Source organism: Gossypium hirsutum, chromosome D10, assembly GCF_007990345.1.
Source record: "Gossypium hirsutum isolate 1008001.06 chromosome D10, Gossypium_hirsutum_v2.1, whole genome shotgun sequence".
In the NCBI taxonomy this organism is placed as follows: domain Eukaryota; kingdom Viridiplantae; phylum Streptophyta; class Magnoliopsida; order Malvales; family Malvaceae; genus Gossypium; species Gossypium hirsutum.
Genome location: NC_053446.1, coordinates 10814035 through 10841175, shown reverse-complemented (window position 1 = coordinate 10841175; position 27141 = coordinate 10814035). Strand labels below are relative to the sequence as shown.

The 27141-nt window shown below is 32.5% G+C and overlaps 3 protein-coding genes and 2 long non-coding RNA genes across 6 annotated transcripts; 4 read left to right on the top strand and 1 right to left on the bottom strand.

Moving 5' to 3' along the window:
• The first annotated feature begins 2062 nt into the window (after window positions 1–2062).
• Window positions 2063–6147, top strand: LOC107914215 (plant UBX domain-containing protein 1). Of its 2 annotated transcripts, XM_016843042.2 has the most exons (8): window positions 2063–2292; window positions 3388–3484; window positions 3599–3667; window positions 3919–3986; window positions 4145–4274; window positions 4377–4481; window positions 5053–5260; window positions 5381–6147. In XM_016843042.2, the coding sequence occupies exons 1-8, from the start codon at window positions 2209–2211 to the stop codon at window positions 5382–5384; spliced, it is 765 nt and encodes a 254-aa protein (XP_016698531.2). In that variant the 5' UTR covers window positions 2063–2208; the 3' UTR covers window positions 5385–6147. The 2 variants fall into 2 exon arrangements, with proteins under 2 accessions (XP_016698531.2, XP_040959027.1); XM_041103093.1 differs by lacking the exon at window positions 5381–6147 and having other exon boundaries at window positions 5053–5264.
• A 1524-nt stretch (window positions 6148–7671) lies between these two features.
• LOC107914214 (prohibitin-3, mitochondrial) lies at window positions 7672–9149 on the bottom strand. The gene is made up of 2 exons (XM_016843041.2): window positions 8646–9149; window positions 7672–8343 (listed from the first exon to the last, which is right to left on the bottom strand). The coding sequence occupies exons 1-2, from the start codon at window positions 8955–8957 to the stop codon at window positions 7813–7815; spliced, it is 843 nt and encodes a 280-aa protein (XP_016698530.1). The 5' UTR covers window positions 8958–9149; the 3' UTR covers window positions 7672–7812.
• Window positions 9150–10505: 1356 nt separating this feature from the next.
• Window positions 10506–13510, top strand: LOC121222390 (uncharacterized). The gene is made up of 3 exons (XR_005919654.1): window positions 10506–10649; window positions 10862–10917; window positions 13414–13510. It is a non-coding gene; the product is annotated as an uncharacterized lncRNA (long non-coding RNA).
• Window positions 13511–17379: 3869 nt separating this feature from the next.
• On the top strand, window positions 17380–21376 carry LOC107914386 (uncharacterized). Its single transcript, XR_001688806.2, has 7 exons — window positions 17380–17535; window positions 17646–17734; window positions 17877–17988; window positions 18075–19524; window positions 20411–20535; window positions 20923–20975; window positions 21115–21376. It is a non-coding gene; the product is annotated as an uncharacterized lncRNA (long non-coding RNA).
• A 2809-nt stretch (window positions 21377–24185) lies between these two features.
• LOC107914211 (39S ribosomal protein L54, mitochondrial) lies at window positions 24186–26918 on the top strand. Its single transcript, XM_016843038.2, has 2 exons — window positions 24186–24339; window positions 26229–26918. The coding sequence occupies exon 2, from the start codon at window positions 26239–26241 to the stop codon at window positions 26632–26634; it is 396 nt and encodes a 131-aa protein (XP_016698527.1). The 5' UTR covers window positions 24186–24339; window positions 26229–26238; the 3' UTR covers window positions 26635–26918.
• The last annotated feature ends 223 nt before the right edge of the window (window positions 26919–27141 follow it).

Sequence of the window (27141 nt, the reverse complement as noted above, 5' to 3'; positions counted from 1 at the left end):
GTGGTCGAGAGGTTTTAGCCGAATTGAAGTTGACTACGACAATGCTATACTTATTGAGTTTATCTGCAAGGGATTTGCTGCGGAGAGCAGAGTTCCGGAGCTGCGATTGATTCATTCATTGTGTAGGAGAAACTGGCGAGTAGTTTTCAAGCATTCCTCAAGCGAGTACAATAGAGGGGTTGATGGCTTGGCTAAAGCGGCTAAGGGATCCCTTAGCTATAATCAGCTACAGATCTTCGAGTTTCCACCGTATTATATTCGTAGGTTTCTTGAAAAAGATAATCAAGTGATGCTGGGAAATTTTCCAGCACTTCAGTCTGCTGCTAATTAAACTTTTTTTAAGTTTATTCTTTTCTACCAAAAAAAAATGTTATATAAAAGTGTTTGGTGGTATAACAAGGCAATTCACACAATGTGAGGTGTGGATAGTCATTAAAATAGGGGCGATTCATATCGTGGATGGTGCAAAAATCCACTAAAATTTTACTTTGGGGCTAAGTCCTTGTAGAGTATATACAATTCAGCTCGTCTCTATATTTACTTTGGTGCAAAGGGGATATATATAATGGGAAGATGATTGGGCGTGGGTCCAAACCATTGAATTCCCTATATCATGAGTGTCATGATAGAGGGACAAATGTCAGTTTAGGGCATTGTTGGAGTCAACTTGATGGGGTTGGACAAAACGCTTGCTAGGCTTACACGTGATGGATTCACAGATGTCATTAGGAATCCTTACCAATATATTATGTATAAATTATGTGAGTTTGTATAGTGTGACATGATATTTAGCTAAACATGTTTTGCACTTCTAAAAAAGTCATGGGATCGAACTTCACCATGTATGAGGTTGTGTTTCTTAAGTTTCTGTAGCCATCAAATGATTTAGCGAGGGGTTTAAGGTGACGGCATAGCAATTGCCTCTAAAAGAAAGATAAATTACAAAGTGGCCTAGTTTGAGTTGATTAGCATGTGATGCTTTCTAAAATCCACTAACAAGGATTCCATAGAGTTTTGAAGCATCATTATTATTCCTCTAACCGTCGCTCTTTTACATTGATTGTTTTTGGAGATGTGGTTGCTTTTGGTTGGAAGTTTTTAGAACACCTCATGTTTTTCGTTATCATTTTGTTCGGAATATCAATTTGTTTTCCTATCTAAATACTTATAACAATTTAGTCACTAATTCATTCATTACCGTTAATGGTAGACAAAAATTAATCATGTCATTTCCACATATTTAAGTAATTTTTTTCAATTTTTTTTCAAAATTTAAATATTTTATATAATATTATAAACTATGTAAACAATGAAGATTGATGGGATAAAAAAATATTGGATTTGGTAAAAGTAATATTTGAGGGAATATTTTGGAAAGGTAAACGAAATTATATTTGGGGGGGGTTGTTATATTTTGTATTTGAAATTTGATGAAAGTGTTAAAAATTTAGAAGTATGTATATTATTTTAAAAAATTGAGTTTAGCACATTGACATTGATATTATTAATGTAGGAGAGATTATGAGTAGATTTAAGTATTTTGTATAAAAAAATTAATTAAACCGATTGAATTGAAAATCAGTAACTTGCTATTGCGCTAAAAAAGTATATAATTTTTAAATACATTTTGAGTAATGAATATAAATTATTTATAAAATTAACAATACATAAAATATTATAAAAACTTAAATATAATAATAAATAATATTTAAATAATTTATTATAATGATAGATTATATTTTAATATTTTAATATAATGATAAAAGGGAATTTTTAAATATTTTTTAACAAAATATTTAAATAATTTAATATAAAATATAAATTAATCTAATTTTTATAAACCTTTTAAATAATTAATAAAAATAAGGGTATTTCATAAGCTAAAAGCCCAAAATCACCTCCCAACATTACAATTGAGCGGAAAAACACTTTTTCACTATAATTTTAACTCTAAACCAGGCGGCCTCCATTTTTTCCACCCCAAAATCAATGAGAGGAAAAAAATTGTAATGGCCCAATCCTAATTAAAAGCCCAAATAACCTTTCATTTCTCGATCTGTCTCATGCCTATGTTATGCTATTGTATGCTATGCTTATAAAAGGAGGATTGGAATAAACCAGAAAGAACTTGTCAGAGATAAAGCAAGCAGGACTTTATACAGAAGCAATCCACCAAAACAAAATCTGAAAACTTTTATCTCACTGCTGATGATCGTAGATGGTTCGTCGCCACTGCCTTTGAAGAGGAGAAGATTCACTAGCATTGATTCCATGGAGGCTGAATCGGCCAAGGTATTTCCTTTTTATGAAAAAGAAGAATTAATTTATTGATTTTAATTTCATTTTTCGAGTTCAAAATCTTGTTTCTAATGATATTTCGATCTGGGTTTTTCCATGATAATTGATTCGTGTGATGGGTCTAGTTCTTTTTGTTATTTATTCGATTGGGTTTTTTTTTTAATCTCTTGAATTTAGATGCTTCGGAACAGTGAACGAAAGATTTAACTCTGAAAAAAAGAGAGAGAATTTAGCTTCACTCTGATGCAATTTTAGTGGCGTGAATTAGTTAGGACGCACTGTTGTACTAGTTGAATTCAAGTCCTTAAACAAAACAAATTACTGAAATTAGCCAAATTGTGATGGAATTAAGCTTCAATTTGGTCTCTTTTGCCATCTTTATTAATAGTTTGAATGGTTTAGGGTTCATAAACTGATGATGGCATCGATGAGGACAGCTATAGTTGGTCAGTAGCATCATCCCTTTGTGGCTATGTTATTATCGTCCAAAATCCAAATATTTGGAAAAACATAGGAAAAAATTGAGCATTCCCATATTAGTCACGACAGTTACCCTTAGTCTTAACAACATAACTTTTTGGTATTTAGTTGAATTAAATAGTTAATATGAGTAATTAGATAAAAGGGAAATCTTGGGGTAAAAAAAAAAAAAAACAATTACTGCTTTGAATAAGTACCAAGTAATTTGAAGTTATAAATTTGTACTACTTGATTCAATTCTTTGAGTGAAGTAACCTTATTTTAGGAATATAAGTGCACATGGAATTGTGGAGTCTTGTTCTCATTTGGTCCAACTTCACGTTTGTGCTCCTTTTGGTCTTTGTAGAAAAGATATGTAGATATTGGAAAGGATCTCAACTGTATCATTTTTTTTCTTCATGATACTTGCATTAAGAGGAGAATTTTAAGTCCGACCTCCACACACTGTTGTATATTATGAATCATATATAGTCTTCATAGATGCCAAGTCATTGCTTTTGATAATTGGTGAAAATATCATTATTTATGACTTCTGATTTTGTGCTCCTTTAACTTGTTTGGTATGCAGTCTAATGTTATTTATTTCTGATTACCTTTGAATGATTTTAGGCCAAGCTCGCTGCTGCAAAAGAGAAATTTGGACGGGAAATTCGTGTTTTTGAAACTGCTAGTCTGCTTCCAACACAAGATGGAGTGCCCAACACTGGTATGACCTACCAAAACATGTTTCTGAAGTTCTGACTTTCCTATTAACTAGAAGTGCCTGTTCGTTGTGTAAATTGATAAATGCAATGTTTTTATTTATTTATTTTCTGAGCAGAGGAGCCAGATGACTTCTATGATTTCACCGCGGAAGATTATTATCGACTAATGGCAAGTAAAAAAGAAGGTACTTTATTGATGAATATTAAATCGTAATCAGTTTTATCCTCTCAACTTGGTTTATTTATTTTTACTGATTGAGTTTTGATTTAGTTATGTCAAAGTAACCATGGCTTGTATTTGTCTTGAAAAGTACATGTATAGGCACAATTTTTTGTACAAGGTTCCCATTTCATAAAAACTCACGGTAACCTGGATATTTTGGAAAGGGTTTAGAAATATATTTACATGTTTCTTAGTGGATATGATTATAAACAGATAAGCACTTGAAAACAAGAAAAATCCGAGAAGCAGAAGAGGCTGCTCGAAGATCAAGAATAACAAAGGTACTTGCTACTCCTTTGGAATCTTTTCATTGTTTATGTGTTAAGAGTGCTTGGATCCCAATGATGAGAGAACTTTTTCAAGGATGAGTAGTGAATCTTAGAGTAGGGTTGGTGTAGTTTTACTTTACTTTTCATTAAGTTTATATGTTCATGTTCAGGCTGTTGTAAGGATTCGCTTTCCAGATAACCACACATTAGAGCTTACATTTCATCCATCCGAGACACTTCAGAGCTTGGTTGACCTTATTTCTAAATTGATTGCTCGACCAGATTTGCCATTCTACTTATGTAAGCATATTTCGGAGTGAACTTTTGGTCAGTTATGTAAATTCTAGCTGGATGTTTCAGAGTGAAGCCTACACCTTGGACGTCTAATATCTAATGTTTCAGATACTACGCCTCCTAAGAAGCAAATAAAGGACATGACACAGGATTTCTTCTCTGCCGGTTTCATTCCTGGTGCAATCGTGTATTTTTCATATGATCTGCCAAAAGGTTTGTGCATGCTTTCACATGTATGCATTGTTTAATCCTGCAGTAAGTCATATCTCATCATTGATTCTTAACCTTATTGTCATACTTATGACCTATGTTACTCTTGAATTCATTTTTCGTGAACTACACTCATGTTTGACACATATATGGAATAGGTATGGGGATATGACCCTTCAAATACATGGAAGAACTTGTAAAAATTGAACATGCTCATATTAGATAGTATCAAATACATTTTTCCGATACAAACATTCAAGTCCAAGTAACATAGCTTATAATTGGCTGGTGCAGAGTTGTGTCCATGAATACTTATTTATGTTGTCATTACCATGTATAACATTCAAATTTTCTATTTTTTCTGTTATTGGCATATTTAACATTGGCTTAATTTCATGTTTAGCATGTAATAAACCACGCAGTAAGGTGGTTGTCTAATTGTCTAAATACTTACTAGACATGCTAAATACAACTCTGTAGAAGTCCCCTGAGAATATTCACTGAATTTCATAGTTCTTATAGTTGAATACATAATTTTTATCCCTGAACTGACACCTTTCTTTGAAATGTTTAGGTGAGGATGCTGCAGCTGCAAATTCAGGCCCCTTTCTTCAGGAAGAGATCATGTCTTTGAAAGGTTTGGAAGTCATTGCTGGAGCTGAGCAGCCAGAGTCACTTCAATCTGCCCCTGAGCCTGCTTCTGCCAGTGCAGTGCCATCCCCTGCTGTGCACGAGAGCAAGCCTACCGAGAAAAAACCTGCCAAGCCAAAGTGGTTCAAAATGTGAGTTGACAACTGCAAAAGTGAACTTCTTATTCTTTTTATTTCACTTTTTTGTCCTTTTTAAATCTGTGTGATTCCCGTCCATGTCTACACAGCGATTCTGAAAGCTTTATCCTGCAGGTGAGCTTCGGCACATGATCTCAACATTAATAGATTTCGAGAAGCGGTTAACTTGATTGTCAGATCAAATGATAAAGTTTGTTCAATGGCAGTGACTAACAGGTGACTCTATGTGAAGGATATTAACACTTCTACAAAGTTTGATGTGAATATTTTGCTCTGTTGAACTTCTTTTTTTACAGTTTGATAATTGCTTCCTTTTGCTTCGATATTTCAAGCCCGTGGAACTCTGAGTAAAAATTTCATGCTGAAACCAATGTCCGGATATCTGGGCTTTAGCCAAAGTTCAACAATCATTTTAGAGGTGGTTGGATTGGTTACTAGTTACCACCTTAATGTTTTATGTGAGGAATGGTCTGACAATTGTAGGTCAATGAGACACCAAAATTTCTATTCATATTTAGGCATTTGGCATGCGCAAGTCAAAATTCTCTATCTGAGCTTCAAATGCAACCGTCTAATATAAGTAACAAATCTATGTTACTAAAATTTGGGCGTTAGTGTATTGATATATGTTAGAGACGGATGTGTTTAGTTTCTGTTTTTCTAAGATTTATATGTATTTGGAGGGTCACGTCAATTCCAGATATGTAATGACGGTGAGTGAAAAAATGATATTCAGTAAGTGTAAGCCTGAAGTTTGAAAATCAGTAGTATATACACAAGAAACGGCCGCGTGAGGAAGGGGTTCATTAAGCAATTCATTAAAAGATGTATCATGTGAAACTCAATTAGTTTATGCAGTGAATTCCAATTATCATTTTTAAGTTGCAGCCTCCATTGTCTTATATGTACGAGTTGATATGTGATTGTGGATGTCTCTCCCTGGACCTCGAATGAGCACATCTAACTGTTCTCGTCATGAGCTTTTTCACTGTTTTGTTTATTTTATTTTCAGGACGATTGATTCAATTTTATTTTACTCCATTTTATTGTGGAGAGCTGGGGATGAAACCAAGTAACCAGAGGTTAGTTTTTAGTTTTGGAATCACTGTCCTTGAGTCACCCCATCATTGGTGTGACAGCTCTGCTACCCGTGAAAATTAGCGGATCTTTTGGAGTTATAGGTCCCATTGAGGTACAAAGTAGGAATGACACTGAAACCATCTTTCAATAGTTAGGAGCGATCTATATTTTGATTACTTCTTCGGTTTGGGCGGGTCAACACTGTTCTACACTAATTCTGCTATTTTTTTAATAAAATTTCACAACCGAATAACCAAAGTTTTATTAAAAATAGATAGGGTAAACTAGTCATTAGTTGATCACTAAATTTCAAAAAAATTACAAAATAATCAAGTTTTCATTTAGTCTCATCAATTGCATCAATAGTAAGCTATTCTTTTTTTTTTTTGAAACAGTTTTAAACATCATGAATCTATGAACCAAGATTCAAACAATTATTTTTTTCTAATCTTTAACATTGGTTGTTAAATCAACTAGAACATGAGTATGTACCTTTTACCCCTCAATTCGTGATCAAAACATATACTTATTAGTTGACCTCAGGCATAGTTTATCAAAAAAATAATATTAATAAAATAATGTTTTACTCGTGTTTCAGTCAGTTTAGGTTTGGACGTGGGTCTCGGACTTTTAGTCAAAATAGAAAACAATTTTAGGATTGATTTCCCTCGAAAGATATCCTCGACATGCTAAACCTCAACCCGAAAGATCTAAATATTAAACCCTAAATCGAACACAGAACTGGGTGATGCTTGAACTAGTTTCAAGCAAGTAAAAAGTCGGAGAAAAATAAGAAACCAATACCACCAAGCGAAGATGATGCATGTTCTTAACAATTATCTATATTCACTACTAATTTAACATTTAAAATTATTTTACTTAAACAGCCAATTGAGCCAATTGAATCGGTAATTAACGGTCACACCGATCTGACCTCTAGCCTAGTTCTTTTTAAGATTAATCTTCATAAAAGATAATCTAATTCCTTTCCATGGTAACAGCTAAATCAGCAATGCCATTAAAAAGTTTGGTTAGACACCATTTCCCCCATATCACACCTTAGTTTCTGCATTATGACATAATAAAAAAGGCTGAAATGTGCAGGAATAAAGCACAACTATGTTGCTTGGACTTAGGTGTAGGTGTGAGTATGCATTTAGGTGGTTTTTGGAAGATCATATTTGGGTAGGGGTTGGACATTGGTACACAGCAAAGTTTTTGTTGAACAGTCTATCTGAAGACTTGTTGATTTGAGACAATTCAGAAAAGTGTCATATAGCAAACAAACTAATCAACAGTTCCGACAAAAATTGGAAGACAAATAGTAAGTAACCTCCTTGTTTTAACATCAAGACATTTTCAGCAAGTTCAAGTGATGGTTTCCACCAACATGAAGACAACAATGTCAGCAAATACACACTTAAAACATTTATGGGGTATGAAAATTACCATCATTCAAGCAGCTGTCAAGGCCTCGATGGGTTCATAGCAAGAAGCATGTTCTGACCACCAGGCAGGTATGCCACATTCGGTGACCTCGCAAGAGTTGCAGCGATTTCCCTCGATGCTTCGATCCTCCTCAGCTCAATCAGCCCCATACCAGCAGTTGCAGTTGCTTCAGAAATCAACTTTGCAGCCTCGCTTTCTCCTTCTGCACGGATGATAGCAGCCCTCCTCTCCTGATCAGCTTTTGCCACAACATACTTCGACCTCTCTGCCTCCTGTTGTGCCACCTGTTTCTGCTCCACTGCCCTCGAGAACTCAGAACCATATGACAAATGCGTGATTGCAACATCGGCTAGCTCAATGTTGAAGTCCCTTGCACGCTGTGTCAGAGAATTCCGGACCAAGGCCGACACTTGGGGACGCTCGGTGAGAAGCTGATCAGCATTGAACTGTGCAACCACAGCTTTCAAGACCTCATTGCCAATGGAGGGAAGCACTTTCTCATCATACTCTAGACCAAGGTGTTGATAAATTTCAGGAAGTTTCTCCACCTTTTCGCAAAAATAACATCAATCAAACATTAATATTCAAAAAGATAACCAAACCCATGGGTTCATAAGCATAATCATACAATAAAAGCTACATTGGTATGCATTTTTTGAACAAGTTGAAAAGCACATTAACTTTGATTCCATTGATATAATGAACAAGCAAATCAAGAACCTTCATTAACCCATTTCATTAAATCATCCAAAAACATCAAAATTTGTTAGTAATTCATCAAAAAAAAACAAAAACCATAAATCAAACGAACCTATTAAACCTAAAGAACAAAAAGAAATTGCTAGATTACCTTAGGTTTAGAAAGAACTCGAAGGGTAAGATTAACCATTTGGAGATCCTTAGTTCCAGAGACAGATGAGAAGGTATGGGGCTTCATGCGGATATCATAGATGAAAGGTTTCTGGAGCCATGGGATCAAAAAGTGAGTTCCTTCATCGGCCGTTTTTTCCAATACTCCCCTTAGACGGTCAAATATCACCGCTCTTTGGCCGCCGTCGACTGTGTACATAGAAGCGTTGAGGACAGTGGCGCCAGCGCCGAGACCAAAAGCGGCGCGTGCGAGGTTGGTCAAGAAAGAGACTGCGGCTTGGTTGCTACCCATTTTGCCTGAATTTCTTTGCTTACTTCTGCTGGGTTTTAGGTTTCAATGGCGAAAAGTGTGGGTTTTTATTAGGGTTTATCTTTTTTTTTCCCTATTTTTAAATAAAACAGTTGGGCTTGGGCTTTTGGTCCAAATTTGAGAATTTTGTCAATTTTGATTATAAAATTTTGGCAATTTTGTCATGTGAAATATTATTCATGTATTTTTAAAACATCAAATATATATATAGTAAAAATCATGTATTAAAAATACTATATATATTTTATGAATATATTTTTATAATATATATATAGAAATTATATTATAAATAAATTATAATATTTTTTACGGTATTAACATTTATATAAAAATGAGGCGGAAATGAATAAGATAATTTTTGATTCTCTACGCTCTATTATCATGCATAATGTATATATGTTCGGAGTTATAGGTTTGAGATAGTTAATGTTTTTTTGAGGGTGAATATTTAATTGAATTAAGTAAAAAGATTTTGAATTAATTGAATTGATAATTTTTATTTTATTATATTAATTCAATTTGAATTTTTTTTAATTAAATGAATTGAAATTTGAGTCGAATCAAACAAATTTATTTGAATTAAATTTAAAAATACAAAACATGTCAAATTAAAATTTTTCTGACCGTATGACTAAATTTAATGAATGAGTACATAGTTTGAGATAATGTATATTTGAAAATTATTTCATAGTAAAATATAAAAAAAATATTTTAGTATAATAAATTTTATTTATTTATTTAATACCTCAAATTTATGATTTTGGATCATTTTTATAAGTTATAATTTGAGTATATTAATTAATTGTCGTTAGCAGTGTAATAGTAAGTTGACGTGACAAGTTAAATCATCATTTCAAATAAAAATTTTAGGTTAAATTATACAATTAGTCCCCATAATTTTTCGTTTTTAGCAATTTAGTTTTTTTTTATGATCTTTTAACTTTTTTTTCATTATCTGCTGCTTCTCCCTCTATTTTCCTACATTTTCCATTTTTTAACCTATCGGGAAGTCGAATTGGCAGTAAAGAAAGAAGTAGAAAGTCGAAAGCCATCATTACCTATAACCAAAACCCATGAATCCAATCACAAAGCAACACATGGCAAAAATGCCACATAAGCAATACCACATCATTATTTATGTCAAATAATTCAAAAAAATAAAAATATATATAAAACCTGAATTAATAATTAGAAATATATATTAAATAAATAATAATATATAATTAAAAAAATATTTTCCATCCACCCACCACTGCTCTCCGGAGGGGAGAGGGACGGGAGTGGGAGAAAGGTAAATATATATTTTTCTAATTTTTATTTGAGGTTTTCTTTTTATTTTTTTAACTTTTTGAAATTATTTGACATAAATAATGATATGCTATTGCTTATGTGGCATTTTTGCCAAGTACTGCATTATTGAGCATGTTTGGTTGGGGGGAATAGGAATGCATTCCCCCCCAATTCAACGAGCCCACCACCAAACTAATGTTTGGTTGGCTGTAATATCATTACAGCCGGAATCGATTCAGGGCCTATTACACTCGTTGGCTGTAATAGCCATTCCCTGCCTCAAACGCTAATTAGGGATTCCATTCCCTATTCTTTTTTTTTTCCATTTTCTGCCCTTAAGCTTCAACAATCTTCTCCTACGTTTCCCTTCCATTGATTCATCAGGTAATTTTTTTCCTTCTTTATGATTTTTTCTTCTTACGTTTGGGTACTTAAAATCGATTTTGTACCCCCAGCTTCATCTTCTCCTATGTTTCTGTTCTTCATTTTATCAAGAACGAAAAAATGTTTTTTCACTCTTTGCTTAAAACTGATTTCTTGGGTTAGGGCAGGGAAGATCATTTTTTCTTTTCTTTCTACTCCTAACTCTACAGCAGCTTGACAGGTGATTACCAGTTTCAAAGCAACTCGCACTTCCTTGTTCATTTTACAGGTTAGTTTTGCTTCTCCTCAAATCTGCAATATTTGTTACATTATTCACCAAAATAAACCTCATCCACTTACCTGGTATTGATCTAAATCTTTTGTTCTCCTAATTTTGATTCTTTTTAAAGTATTTCATATGATTTCCATTGGGCTTTTCTTTGACTGATTTTATTGCATGTTCGATTGAACAGATGAAAAGTTTTTGAAGGTGGTTCTCTTCTTATTCTTTGATTGTTTTCCGAATGGCTTGTGATTTCGACTAGTTGAGTTCGGTTTATTTGCATTTCTTGAAATTTTCTAATGATAACATTGTGGGTTTTAATATTAAGAGGATGTTAACATTGTGGGTTCTAATGATATATTCACTTTTTTAACATCTTCTATGTTCTGGTGCTTCGATGTCCATATGTTTTAACATCTTCTATACGTTTCTGTATTGATTGTTTTGTTTTGTTTTTTTTAAAGATATTTTAGATTGTTATTTGATACAGATTTTACTCGTGTAAATATGAAATGAAACAAAAGAGATTAATAATTTTAATAGATTTAGAGCAAGGGACGCATACACTTGTGTTAATTTTTCTGGAAAAAGTAGATATTTTTTTTATTTCTCCAAGTAAAGCAGGTAGTAGAAACATAATAGAATAATGCTGCTGTTACTAGCAGCATTCAGGTGATAAACAGACAACCTGGTTCATTTTCAAACTACATAACTTGGAAGATTACTAGCTACATATAACAGGCAGAAACAGAATACAAAACTGCTTATTTGTTTTGGTTTGGTAATGCAGGCTTCTACTCTCACTCAATGTAATGGCCTAAATTTAAGGTTATCGGAACAGTGGTTTCGGGACCACAAATCCGATGAGGAAAAAATTATTTTTATTATGTTTCTATGGCCTAAAATTTCCGTGAAAATTTCATTCAAAAATTTTAACGTTTGGGCACTCAATTTAGTTAAAAGGACTAAATTGTAAAAAATGCAAAAGTTGAGTTCTATATGTTAGAGGTGTCCAATTGTTATGAATTTTTAAATTGGAGGTATTTATATGGTAATTAGACCATTGGTTAAGTTGGTGGTCAAAAATGGACATGGTTAGGCATGTTTCCATAGTTTTTCACTAAAGGCATTTTAGTCATTTAGTTATTAAGATGAATTAAAAACAAAATTAAAAGCCAATTTTTGATCATCTTCTTCATTATGCCGAATTTAGTAAGGGGAGAAGCCATAGTTAGGGTTTTCAAGCTTCCAAGCTTCATAATAAGTGATCCCAAGCCCCGTTTTTAATGCTCTTTACATTTTTTAGATCCCGGTAGCTTAATTTAGCTTATTCTAGCAATAATTTAACCTAGGGTTTATATTTGGAAAAATACCCATAGGTGAAAAGTGTTTATTTTTATGTTTTATGATAGAATATGAAGCTAGAAATTATGTTAAATAACTTTTGCTAGCCTATTTTAAGCGAAAACGAGTAAGTTGACATAATCGGTAAAAATCCCTAATGTACATAAGTAAGTGTTAGAGTGAGAATTTGATGTTGTCATAGAAGAGAAAAATGTTCAGTATGTTATATAACATAAGAATATGAGATGAAGTTTAATTTCTGAACTTTGGGGCAAAAGCATAATTATGTAAAAGTTTTGGGGCAAATCATAATTTTGCCAAAGTTAGAGTCGAGGGCTATAAATTTGAGTATTAAACGAGTTAAATTTGCTATTTTAGATCAAGAAAAACAAAACTCGAGGTTAGACAAAGGAAAGAATAAAGTTGAAGGGTAAGTTGGTGAATTTGGCTATATTTTGTATCGATGTAAGTTTATGGTAAATAAATACAATATTTCAATAATTATTATTAATATTTTTATGTTCCAGCAATTATACATTGATTTTATGAATTTATTTAATTTTGACTCAAGTATGAGATGACAGAGAATCGGTGTTAAAAAGCCTCATTGAAACATGAGGAATGTATCGGATACAAATGTCATGATATTTGGGTAAAGAGATCCCATGTAAGACCATGTTTGGGACATGGCGTTGGCACCAAGCTGAGAGGTCCCCCGTAAGACCATGTCTGGGACATGGCATGGGCACCGATATGAGAACATCCCATGTAAGACCATGGCTGGGACATGGTTTTGGCATGTTATTATCAGAAAAGACCCAAGTATCCTTATTATTCCAACGTGGCTCAACGGGCTAGTAAACGAATCATGTTAATGAAAGTTCATTTAAAATCATAAATGACAAGCTCATGTGAGTTATAAGATTTAAGAACTTACTATATTATCAATTGATACTCAATGTTTCAGCAAGAGAAGAATAAGTTACGATCATGAGTTAACTAAGTAAACCAGCAAGAGAACGAGAATGAGATTAAATAAAGAGTAAATTAGAGATCTTGACATTTGAGTTTAATTATTTGTGTTAAATGTTGTTACTTATTTGCTAGTAAACTTGCTAAGCTTTATGCTTACTTCTTTTATTTTTCTTTCTCTTATAGTATTGTAAAGCTACTTTCGGGAACTTAAAGACTTCGGAGATCGTCCACACTATCAACGACAACAACTCGGTATTTTATGATGAACCATGTTTGGGTTATGGCATGTATAGGGACTTAGTTATTTTGAATGTTTGTATTTATGATTTTGCTAAAGAATGATATGTAAGTATTTGATGATGAATGGTTGTTAAAATGGCTAAGTATGAAGGTGTTTGTTGTTACAAATGTTTAGGTGATAAATCATGCATAGAAATCATGAAAGAGTAAAATTTGCAAAGAAACAGATTTCAAGTAGCAACAGTGACGTGACTTTGAAAAATCACCTAGGATAGTATAAAATGAATTAGAAGGTATAGAATTAAAGCCTATTGAGTCTACTTTCATAGAAAAGTAATGGTGTAGCAAAATGAATTTTATATTTTAAGATATGTGAATTTTAGTGAGGCAGGGTCAGAACTATTTTTAGAGTCACCTGTTCTGAGTTTATAAAATCATTAAAAATTGTACAAAAATGGTTATGAGTTGCAGTTTATATGTCTAGATTCCTTATTGAGTCTATTTTCTGTAGAAAAAGTGAGAACACCATATGAAAATCCTACAATGAGAAAGCTTATTTTTAGTGACAAGAGGTCAGAATAGTCGAGTGGTGAAACATGGTAGACTTTAACTAATAAACTGTACTAATTGGCCAAACCAAAAACTTTGAAAATTTTATGGTAAGAAGACATGTAAGTCTAGTTTCAGGGAAAATTTACGGATTTAAATTTCAAATTTCATAGCTCGAGTTATAACTAAATTAGTAACTGTTCCGCAGGTGGACAGTTTTGTTGTGAATAGTGAAATTAATTTCAAAAGTAAAATTTTATGCCCCAAATTTTTAAGTTAAGTAAAGTAATGCCTCGAGCTCGACTCCGGCAACGGTCTCGGGTAAGAGGTTTTACACTCAACCCTTCATTAGTACTCTAACCAAATTGCTTACTACATCATTGATACAATTTTTCAATAGTTTGAGTTGTTGGACAGTCCATTCATCCAAAACCTCATATTTTGCTGCAGACTTGGCATCCATGGTTTTTTCAGGTTGAAACCTTGCTCCCCTTTGGTGGTGTATTACCAAATTTCCAGTGTAATTGACTAAATCTATCAGGTAAAACATCACCTGCTACCACATTTTAATTTGTTCCGCATCAAAAATTCCTTTCAAATCTTCTGTTGTAATCTTTACTTTTACTAAATTAGTGTTACTATCCTTAGAATTACGTAACAACATCATTTCAGCTGTGAAGCAGTCGGCAGCACTTAACCATCCTGGCGCTGAAAACATGAAAGTAAGGCAACTATCAGATGCCATACATGATGAGGTTGGGTACGTGGACCTTGTTGTCAAAGTTATTTATGACTTTAAACTTAAGAACTTCATTTATATGTGTATATATGCATATAAGAGTGAAAATTAAGAATCCATATTGGATTTCTTAGTTGAAATAATGCGTGTTCCTGAATAAAATGCTTGCATATTTCTTTATGGTGTGTTTTATTTATGCGAAATCTGGTTATTAAACATTTTCAGCATTGGGAATAATAAGATATGGATATAAGTATAAATTGGGAGCAATTTGTGAGAAGAAAATCAACTCAGAGTTTCGTTAGCTACTCAATAGTATGTTAGATTTTTCACTTAATCTTCACATATGTTTCACCAGCTAGAAGTTCTTGTTGGTTGTTTCCATGTAGTCAATAATGTTGATGTTAATGTGACACTTCAATTTTTTATAATGATTAGGAACAAAGTGATGGGCCAGATTTCAGATAGTCTCTGGGAAATAATAAGATCGGAAGGTAGCATGAGAACTGAAATTACAGAAACAGTTGTTTCCTACAGAAATAATAATGAGAGTAAACTTGCAAGTTGTTTCCCATAGCCATCGTGATGTAAATGTTGCACTATAAATGGATCAGTCGTGAACCACTGAGACGGTATGCCTTTTTCTCTGCTTTAATGGCATTTCCTTTTTATTTTCAATCGGGGAGGGAGCCTTCACTACACCAAAACAGGCTTTTAGCAGCGTTTTTAGCGGCGTTTTTCCAAAAAACGCCGCTAAAAATGGAGCATTAGCGGCGCTTTATGTAAAACGCCACTAAATATCAAGCATTAGCGACGCTTTTATTAAAGCGCCACTAAAAATGACCATTAGCGGCGTTTTTTGGAAAATGCCGCTAAAAACCTAAGCACAACGACATCGTTTTATACCTTTCGGGGCTTTAGCAGCGTTTTTAAAAAAAGCGCCGCTAATACTCAGATCTTTAGCGGCGTTTTTGAAAAAGCGCCGCTAATGCTCAGATCTTTAGCGGCATTTTTGGAAAAGCGCCGCTAATGCTCAGATCTTTAGCGGCATTTTTGGGAAAGCGCCGCTAATGCTCGGGACTTTAGCGACGTTTTTAAAAAAGCGCCGCAAAAACATTTTATCTGTCTATTTACTATTTAATTTGTTTATTTATATTAATTAAAATTTAATTTATTTTTAATTGAATATTTGTTAAAAATGGATAAATTTGAAATAATGACACGTAGAAGTAATTTGAAATAAAAAAACATAGAAAAATATTTGTTAAAAATGGAGAAATTATAATACTATTATTTAAAATAATTTTAAAATTTTTTGGGTACATGATTGATTAATTTTTAATTTATATATTAAATAATTTTAAATATAATTGTAGAAGATACAATAGTATTAATTTTAAAATATTTAATTTAATTATCATTATAGTTTAAGGTTTAATATATATGGTTTAGGGTATATATATGGTTAATTTAAGATTTAGGGTCGGTTTAGGAGTTGCAATTTTAAGGTTTATAGATTATGGAATTAGAGATTATGGATTAGAGATTCTGATTTAAGGGTTGTGATTTATGGTTTATGGGTTAAGGGTTAGAGGTTAAGAGTTAGGGATTTAGGGTTTATGGATTCGGTGTTAGGTTAGGGGTTAGGGTTTAGGGTTTAGATTAATTAGTGTATTTTAATTTATATATTAAATAATGTTTAGGGGTTAGGGGTTAGGGATTTGGGGTCGGGTTAGGGTTTATGATTTAGATTAATTAGTATTTTTTAATTTATATATTAAATAAGGTGTAAGGGTTAGTGGTTAGGGATTTGGGGTTTGGGATTAAGAGTTAGTGATTCAGGGTTTAGAGATTCAGAGTCGGGTTAGGGTTTAAGGTTTAGATTAATTAGTAATTTTTAATTTATATATTAAATAAGTTCTCATATAATTGTAAAAGTGTTAATAATAAATTGTAAAGATTACTAATTTAAAATTGATCATGCAATATACAATAATTGAAAATAAAAAATTATAAAATATGCGAGGTTTGGCGGCGTTTATAGCCAAAACGCCGCTAATATGATTTAGAATTTTTCAAAACGGTGTCGTTTCATAACAAGAATTTAATTTATTAGTGGCGTTTCTTCTGTAAACGCTGAAAAAAGTAACATTAGCTGTGTTTATGACTAAAAAATATTTAATCTAAACCATTTGATATATTTAAATATTAGATTTAAGAAAATTAATAAATAAAAAAATGTAACAAATTGATACGAATAGGTAACTAATAATTTTTAACAAACAAAATAAAAGATTTTTAGCATAGCAAAATAGTGTCGTTTTATTCCAAATGAAATAAGTTTTTGCGGCGTTTTTATCAAAAACGCCGCAAAAGGTAAGCAATAGCGGCGTTTTTATAAAAAACGCCACAAAAAATAATTTTACTTTAAAAAAATAACTCCATTTTATATAACAAAACAGTGTCGTTTTATTCAAAATGAAATAATTTTTTGCGGCGTTTTTCATAAAAACGCTGCAAAAGGTAAGCAATAGCGGCATTTTTATTAAAACGCCACAAAAAATTTACTTTAAAAAAAATAGGCCATTTTATAAAATCCCCTCCCCCAAAATCCCCAACTTTCCCGCCTAAAATCCCTAATTTCCCCCCTTGAAACCCCCAACTTTACAAACATACCGTCCTTTAAAATTTTTGACTCCATGCCCATTGCTATCTTTTTCTTCCTCAACCCCAATTCTTAAACGCCCAAAAATCTCTCTTCCTCCATGTTTCATACGGTTAGTTTTTTTTTTCTTTGTTCATCTTCTTTATTATTAAAATCCAACATTGTTTTGTCTGTTTGTCTTAACCTTTCTCTCTCTCTCTCTCTATTTTTTTAATTGTTTAGAGTCCTCCGCCTGAGAATTCTGTATTTATTGAAGGATCCCTTCTAGGTTTCTCAGCTGGTGATTCTTCAATCTTCTATTTTGTTTTCAGGTACCCTCTCTTTATGTTCCATTTCTTTTCTTTATTGGATCTTTTAAAAAAAATTAAAGAAGATATTTTGGGCTTTAGGGTTACTTTTGAATAATTATGGGTTTTTTTTTAAGTTTATAACTTGTTGTTTGATTGAAAGCAGAAATATGTGCAGTATGGAAGTTCATGAAGATATGTATACGGCAGTTGAATCAGTGGAGATATGTCTAGTGAGCCCTCCAATGGACGGGACAGGGAAGAGATTGTGGGAAAAGGTGAAGTATCAGCTGGTAGAGCACCACTCATTGCCTAATCTTATTTGCAATCTATTCATTTACATTTGGGACTTTGGTACTTTTAGGTGCTATTTAAAAAAGCGTGTTCTTAATGTTTCAAGAGGTCCTGCTGTCCGGGCATTACGTGCACAAACTGACAAACGGGAATATTCATTTACATTTGAGAGGCAAGTTTCTTTCTTTCCATTCCAATTTACATATCCGTTTGTAGCAATTAACATCTATTGCCATTTCTTTATTAGAAGAATTAATTAATATGTTTTAGTAGAATCTTGATTTTGTAACAGCATTAACATTATCTGGCTAACTGATTAATTTTCCCATTCATGATATTTCTAGCTTATAGTTAGGTGCCTATATTATGTAGCATTTGACATTGAATTGTGATATTCAAAGGCAAATAGATAGACTTTGTAATTCTGATATAATAAAATCGATAAAGAAACATAAGGTCGCACGGAAAAGATAGAAAATCTGTAACTATTTTATTTTCTTTTGCAACATCACAAAAGAATGTTTCCTCAGAAGTTAAATAATAGTTATAGACAAACATCCATCTAAACCTTTTAAGAGCAACTAGTTATAGGGCTGATGATAACAAAAAGGTCTCAGATAAAAATGATACTACACTTGAGATGGCATATAGATTGAATGTTGGTGGCCAACAACTTTCGCAAAAGGATGACGGTGGCTTGTCCAAAAATGTCCAGAATTTGGTCTGATGACTTTGATTACATGACAAGTAATAGCTATTTCACTCTCAACACCTCTATATCAATAAACTATATAGTAAGTCCAAGATACACTGCACCGACAATGGTTTACAACTCTTTTCGGTCAATGGGGCCTAATCGTAGTTACAACTTACAACGAGCATTATAACTTGACATGGAAATTGCCTGTGGAATTAGGATTCAAGTACATGGAAGGCTTCATTTTTTGTGAACCACAGGATCCCGTTACTTGCCAGGCGGCAGGCAGTTTGAGGTCTTTATAAATAGTCTGACGGCTGAACCACATGCTGATGTGATATTTTGGACTAAGCATGGAAGAGTTTCGATTTATAAGGATTATGTTGTGATCGTATCAAAGAAGGGAAAAGAGAATAAGCAGAACATCACCATACATCTGCACCCTTTACTTGCAGTTTATGATGATGCAGTAAATGGCATTGAAGTGTTCAAAATGAACATTCTGATGGCAATTTGGGTGGAACCAACCATGAATTACTAGTGGCTCCACCTTCACCACTGCCCAATAACACCCGTTTACAATGGGAGTAAAGGCTCAAGATATGTATTGGTGCTGCACTTGGACTACATTATTTGCATAGAGGTCCCAATCACACCATCATTTTTTTTCTTTTTTTTTTTTACAATATGTTAGAATCTCTTCTCTTCCTTTTTTTTCTTTAAAAAAATCAATATATTTTCATGTTTCAAAAGAAATGTGATAGCTTCCCTTCTCCAGGAAAATGGAAACCTTCTAGTCAAAAAGAAATGTGATAGTTCTCAGGTCAGCCTTATATCCTGGATTCCAAAAGTGTTAACGTGGATTTTCTTTCTTGATGTTATAAATATATATGTTATTCAATAATTTTTTAAAGGACCTGGATTTATGGTATATCTTTCCCTTTCCACTAATTTCTTCTACTTTAATTGTTACTACGAGTGTTGTATGCATATGCTGTTTTTTTTTCGTCTTTCTTTAATAGTTAGACTGATAATTGTTACTATGAGTGTTATATCACTTTTGATACCCTTCTGTATCATGAAGTTTGTTATCTGACAAAAGAGATGAGCATTTGGGAGTCGAGTTATAATTTAATTTATTAATGAAATCTTCAGTGCTCAATTTAGGGATTTATTGATGTTTTGCTTGTATGATTTTATGAATCTTGTGCACACAAGTTTCTTATCTGAACATAAGAGATAAGGATTTGGGAGTCGAGTAATAATTTCATTTATCAAAGAAATATCAATTGAGCATGTGACAGTTTATAATTGTTGTAATATTTATCATTCAGCAGATATTTCCTTTATTTTGTTTGATTTTTTTATACTTTCCAATTATTTTCCCTTGGTTTAAGACTTTAATTGGCGACATGAATCTGTTGGCATTATACTTAAGCTTAAGTTAATAATGGCATTTATCAAAGAAATGATTCTTGGGATATAAAGCTGGAATGACCCATATAGTGAGGGAGGTTGAAAAGCCTGGTTCAAGTAATTTTTTCTCTTCTGACCCATCATCTGTAAATTTTGGAACACTAGATGGTCTGTTGCTTATCTGCTGTTATATGAAATAAAACTATGTGCCTTTTATGTGCTTTCTTGCATTGTTTACTTTCCTCCATGGTTAGGTGGATAGCATAATGTATTTATATGTTCTTTTCTTCCAGAACTTCACAATAAGGAGACATGTGAAGCAGTTACTATCATTGAGACACCACCGATGTATTTTGGCTTCTTTTCGTCTTTCAATGGCTGGAATTGCTACTTATTATTTGACCTTCTCTTCTACAAGGTAAACTTCTTTTCTTCTCAAATTTTCTTAATTTCGAAACCTGATATTTGGGTCTACTGTTTGGTTTCTGAGAAAATTAGAATGCTCCAATATTGAGCTTTATTTTGAGTTTGGATATGCTTTATTTTGGGTCCGAATCTAAATTGTTACTCGTATGTCAAGAGGGGCTGAGGTTAGTTCTTACCATGCTCTGGATATGCTTGATTTGCAATATGATTTATTAGTATACATCCGAATTCGATTCATTCTAGATCCGATTAAAGGTTATTCTGCATTGAATATACTCAACTGATGAATGGTCTGAATTTATTTTGATGCCCTTATCTTCATTTTAGCCTCAATGTGAGTAATCATTGATGGAACTGAACTTCTTTTTAAAATGTGAAGGTCTACTGCTGCTGCCAATAAATTGGAGCAAGCTGGTTTCCAGAATATAGCTGGTGAACTAGCTTTTTCAATGTCTTTATTAATTCTTGGTTTTGTTGATTTCATTTTTAAATTAGTGGTGTTTTTCGAGATCTGGGTTAAATTATTAAGTTCTAAATTGTTTAACAATAGGTTCTTTGTTTTCTTAAGCAGGGATGATGAAGATGATTCTGTTGCCAAGATGAAGGCAGCTGAGGAAGCCTTGGAAGCAAAACAAAAAGTAACAAATAGCTTGTCTGCTACCTGTTCTTTTTTTTTATCATGTTTTATAATTTTGTGACAAATTATTCTTGGTACTCTAAAGATATTTATGCAAAATTACCCTATGATTCTATTGTATTTATACTGCATGGCTGCTCCATGTATTTCTTAACTAGTTTGATAAATTTTATGTGTGGTGTTTAATTTTTCGCTATTGTCTGTGTAACTTGCAGCAAAAACCTACATTTGAGCTATCTTTCCATTATTTTAGTTTTGATTCTAAATTTTTATTTTTACTTTAATATTACAACAACTTGAGTTCTAACTTTTGGATTTTAATTGTGTTATTAATTTATTATTTTAAATTCTAAAACTAAATTCATTAATTTTTATATTTAGTTTTAAAGTTAAAATTTTCATAGAAAATTTAATTTAAATAATAATTTTTATTTATCCTTAAAAAATATATTTAAAGTTCAAATTTAAAAAAAAACATAATATAGTATTTATCATAAAAATAAATATTATTTGATTAAAATAAATTTTTTTAAAGATTATGTTCTTAGCGGCGTTTTGCTAGAAGCGCCGCTAAAGGTTTGTTCTTTAGCGGCATTTGTGATAAAAGCGCTGCTAAAGGTCATGGTCTATAGCGGCGTTTGTGATAAAAGCGCCGCTAAATGTCTTGGTCTTTAGCGGCGTTTGTGGGAAAAGTGCTTCTAAAGGTCTTGCTCTTTAGCGGCGTTTGTGGGGAAAGCGTCACTAAAGGTCATGGTCTTTAGCGGCGTTTGTGGAAAAAGCGCCGCTAAAGGTAATGGTCTTTAGCGGTGTTTGTGGGAAAAGCGCCACTAAAGTTAGCGACGCGTTCTTTAGCGGCGTTTTTTCTGGAGTTTCTCAAAGCGCCGCTAAAAGCCTGTTTTTGGTGTAGTGCTTTTATCTGCTAATTGTAATAACCCGGTTCCATATTCCTTTTTGATAATTTTTTCTATGCTAGCATTCTTGAGAATCAACAAGGGGTTACTAATATTGTAAGAGGCTGTTTTACTAAAACAAGCATGCTTATTGTCATTTGTTGGTTTTCACTAGTTCCTAATCTCTGTTGCTTTATTTGATTGTTACTAATAACTGGTTTATTGGAGCTTTTGAAAATGCACAAGGTAGGGATGTGAAAATTGAAATTGTATGTACCTCTTATTTGAACGTCTTTCTAAACTTTGTATCGACTCTGTATTTTCCCTTTTTTGGAGAAATTTACCTTAATTCCAGCAGCAAACAGGCTGATTTTCCAATGTTTCTATTTCATATAAATGCACTTTGTAGGACTTCTTTGGCACATGAAATGATCATATTAATTCTTTTCATGGATTTTTCTCTCAAACCTTTCTACTTATTGTTGTTGTTGATCTTCTGATAGACATTATTACTATTTACATTTTTTAAGCAACTTCATTATCACGTATTGATTTTGAGTTTAGAAAAGCAAAGATACTCCACATCTATAACTGGATGTAATTGACGAGCATTAGATATAGGTATGTACTTGAATACCCTTGAGTGAATTCACCAATTTTATATTCTGATTCTACTCGAGTAAATGTCATTAAGTTACCTTGTGCAAAAGATGAATTTGCCTCACCAACATTTGTCAAAGTCCTTGTGCATATTTGAGATGGTTTTAATTTGACAGAAAATGAAGTATAGTTTAACTCTCATTGCAGTTTACTTGGCTTTTCTTAGCACTTGGCCGATCTATGTGCAGACATCCCAATATATAATATAGAATTCACCATAAGACATTATTCTAATAGCCATCCTGTCTGTGGGAAATCTCTCTCAAGTTATAATGAACAAAAAAATAGAAGAAGAAATTCGTTCATATGATCATTTCTGCAAAATAAATTATAATCCAAATGTTGCACATCAAAGTTACCAAAAAACAACCTTCCAATTCTCCATTTCATAAGTTGCACAGTAATGGGTCACTGCTCCATGCTAAAAGCAATCCAATTCCTTCAAAATACTTGAAAAACAAACAAAACGATAAAAGTACTATAGAAGCCATTATATTAGGAGTTGTATTGTATTTTACCCTCTCCACTAGAAAAATGAGTAAATTACTCCTTCTACATTAAATCAAAAAGTAAATTAGTTTTTTTTTATTAATATATGAATATTATGTTTGTTAATATATGAAAATTATGTTTGGATATTATGACATATAAACTAATGAAATTATGTAACTTTTTGTTAATATATGAGTATTATGTTTGGATGTAAAATATAATTCTCAAGTTATTTATTACTTCTAATGTTTTTGCTTTTTATTGTAGAATAATTAAATTATTTGTTTCACTAATGATATTTTAGCACATTAAATATGTATTGCGGTTTAAAAATAATAAAATAGATTATATATTATTTTTTATAGTATTATATATTATGATTTTAGTAAATTCATATAAGAATAATTATATTAATAATTTTATTAAATTATATAATTTTTATTAAATTATATTTAATAATAATTATGTTAAAATATGATTAAATTATTTATTATTTATATTAATAATCTTATTAAAATTTAATAACAATAACAATAATCATCTACCTAAAAAAAATTCTGCTAAGGGTATTCTAGTCATTTTAGTTTTTTTTCTTATGCTATTATAACATCATTCCATTCAACTAAACACAATAATACTATTACAGTTCTATTCCATTCCATTCAACCAAACAATTGAATTACTATTACAGCTCTATTCCATTACACCTCTATTCCATTACAGCGAACCAAACGTGCCCTTAGCTTAGGTACCAGGTTTGACTAAAAAAAGTTTTAAGTACCAATATGGAAAAAGGGATATAGTTTAGGGGGCAATTTTTATATTAAGCCTTTTTTAAATAATAAAATGTGTTACGGGCTGATCAGAGCCCAACATTTCAACGGTCCATTCTTGCCTTGGACTATAGGTCCATGAAAACTGGGCTATCGTCATATTAAAGGTCAACCGAAACAAGCCCAAAGTAGTACTCTGGTCCAGTCAAAAGAAACTCCTTTTCTTCGTCTTCCCACTGGAATCTCCCTCAGGTCCTTTTGTCTCGTAAACCCTAAATCCCTAAATCTGAATCCGGAAAAGGGAGGCGCAAGAATTGAATTTTTTAGGAGCTTTTAAAAAAAAGGTAACTTCTTTTAACTTAATTTTCTTTAATATTGCACCGCTTAGTTACTTATAAACAGCTGAAACACAATTAAGAACTGAATTTTCCTTTACCATTTTCTTCCATTGATTAAAAAAAAAGAAGCTTTTTTTTTTAAATGCTAACCGATTGTTTGGATATTCTGTGGAATGAATGCTTGTTTGATTTATTTGTTGTAAACTTCGTATAATTTAGTTTAGATGTTCAACTGCATATTTTTAATTTGAAGCTTGCAAACTGCTTTATCTACGTGTCTAAAAATTTGCATTATTTGATGCCAGTAGAATCAACTTGCTTGATTGAACTTTGTTCTTGCCAATAGAAGGAACTTTGCTTGACTGAACTTGTATCATAGATGTAATATCTATGTTACTCGAACTTAGGTGTTAGTTTAGGATACAGATGTATGCTCAATATGGGTATATTCAACTTTTTTCTAGTTTGTCTTGTATGTACAGTGTCCTAGGAAGGTTATATTACCGTATTCGTGTCTTAACATACGTGGGGTAGTTCAAGAAAATGAAGAGACGGTAACATAGGATGCTATAGTGTTATCTTGGGCACTGCATATGACTACTTTCATACTATGAATGAGCTACGATAGGATAGGATGGAGTATAGATGCGAGGAAGATTTTCATGTTTATTGAATATTTTGACTATGATGAAATAGAAATTTCACGGCTATCGTTTCTGCATATCGTTTTTATCTTCTTCAGCATGTGTGATAGGAAAACAATATTCAGGTACTCTTAGTCTTTATCTACTGAGGAAAACTCAATCCAAAGGACTTCCATTTCTTCTTTTTTTTCTTTTCAATTCTGTCATCTTGTGTCTTTTTTATTTCATTAGTGAGCGTTGGCCCTCAGATTTTATGATGGAAATTTTTTTGAGAAACTTCTTTGCTTGAAAATCAATATGTTGAACAGCTGCAATGTATCTACTATGGATTCTATTCTTCTTTCAAAGCAGGTACATGCATTAAACACATTTCTATTTATATGGCCTTTACAAGCGTTTTCCTTATCTTTAGGGGGTCTTGGAGTTGTACGCATGTCTGTCTAAAGTGACTGCTATGTTTTTAACTTGGGTATGGGAAAATGAAGAATTCAGTGCGAAAATTGGATCCTTTTTAACATCACGGTTGTATATGAGTATCAGAGTAACATAGGTAATTGAACATATTCTAGTAACTGTTTAGAGGTTTCAATTTTTCTTTTTACCATAATCATTACTTGATTAAAAAAAAAGAAAGAAAGAGAGGAAACAAATACTTGGGATCCTCATGGATAGAAAAAAGATTAGATTACGGTTGGTTTGATAATTATCGAGTGTCATTACTTCTTACTTCTGTCTAAGCTGGGAAATCCCTTATATATGATGCAAAATGGATCATATCTGCGGTTTCTGTATAATAATTATGATTAAGTTATTTCTCTATTGAGTTTTGGCGTTTTGGGGAGGGAAAGGATTAGGTTTGCAACTCTTAATTTTGGTTTCCAAGGTAGCATTTTATAGACTCCTGTTGCTATAGATCTCTAGTTTTGTGCAATGTTTCTCCGACTCTTCATTTTTCCTAAAGCACCCATGTTCGGCATCTTTATTTGACACACAAAAAGATATGAGTACGAGGATATGATCTTCTAAAAACCCTCTAAATACATAAAAGAAAAAACTTGGAAAAAAATAAATTTTCCCATGTTTGATGATCACGTTCTAATGAGTAACATAGGTTCTGTGAATATTAGTCTTGGTGCCTATAAATATTATTGCTTTCTTCAGTAAATAAATAACTAAATACAAAAATAAATGTTTCTTCATATTTCTTTAGACATTTCTACAATTAGTGAGGATTGACCTAAAATTTTACAGGGACATAGCCATGGCATTAACTCGAAGTGGATCATGGAGAAGTGTCATTGTTGCCAAGGAGGCAATTGCTTTTGGACAACGAACATTTGCTGCTGCGGCTGGCAAATCCAAGAAGGGCTCTAAAGGGGCAGCCAGCGATGCGCCAAAAGCATCAATACTCAGCAAAGAAGTCAAGTCCACAACAGTGGTTGGTGCAAATATACTCAAGGATGGAACTGATCCGAAGATCATGCCTGATTCTGAGTACCCTGATTGGCTATGGCATCTGCTCGACAAACGTCCGGCATTGAGCGAGCTAAGGAGGAAAAACATCGAAACACTGCCATATGAAGATCTTAAACGGTTTGTCAAGTTGGACAATCGAGCTTTGATAAAAGAAAACAATTCAATCAAAGCCAAAAACTAATAGTAGTAAAAAGTAATAATGATGAGGCATGATTTTGTTGGTCAAGGACAATGCATCTTTTCTTATAGGTTCTCTTTGTTGATTGAGTTGCATGATGGAATGACAGAAATATATGGTGTGATGTTCTCAAACCCAGGTTGCTGCTTATGGCGGACTTGGACTTTGTAAGAATATTTACAGTACTTGTCAATGATGCTCCTTACCAAGTCATGCAAAATATAAAGCTGTCATGTATCCTTCCTATTTCTTCAACTTATACAAGGGCCATTTCCATTGACAAGCAACTGGTAGTAGGGGTGACTATTCGATTGAGTTAAAAAATTTCAAGTTAGTTAAGTTGACGAATTCTATTTTAGCAACCGAATTTAATTTGATTTTTTTTCAAATCGAGTTAAAAAATTTCGAGTCAAGTTGAGTCGAATTAACGAATACTATTATTTATACTCAATGTTGCGTTTACATGGGGTAATTATTTAACTAGTAGACGAAGTACAATATTATTTAACT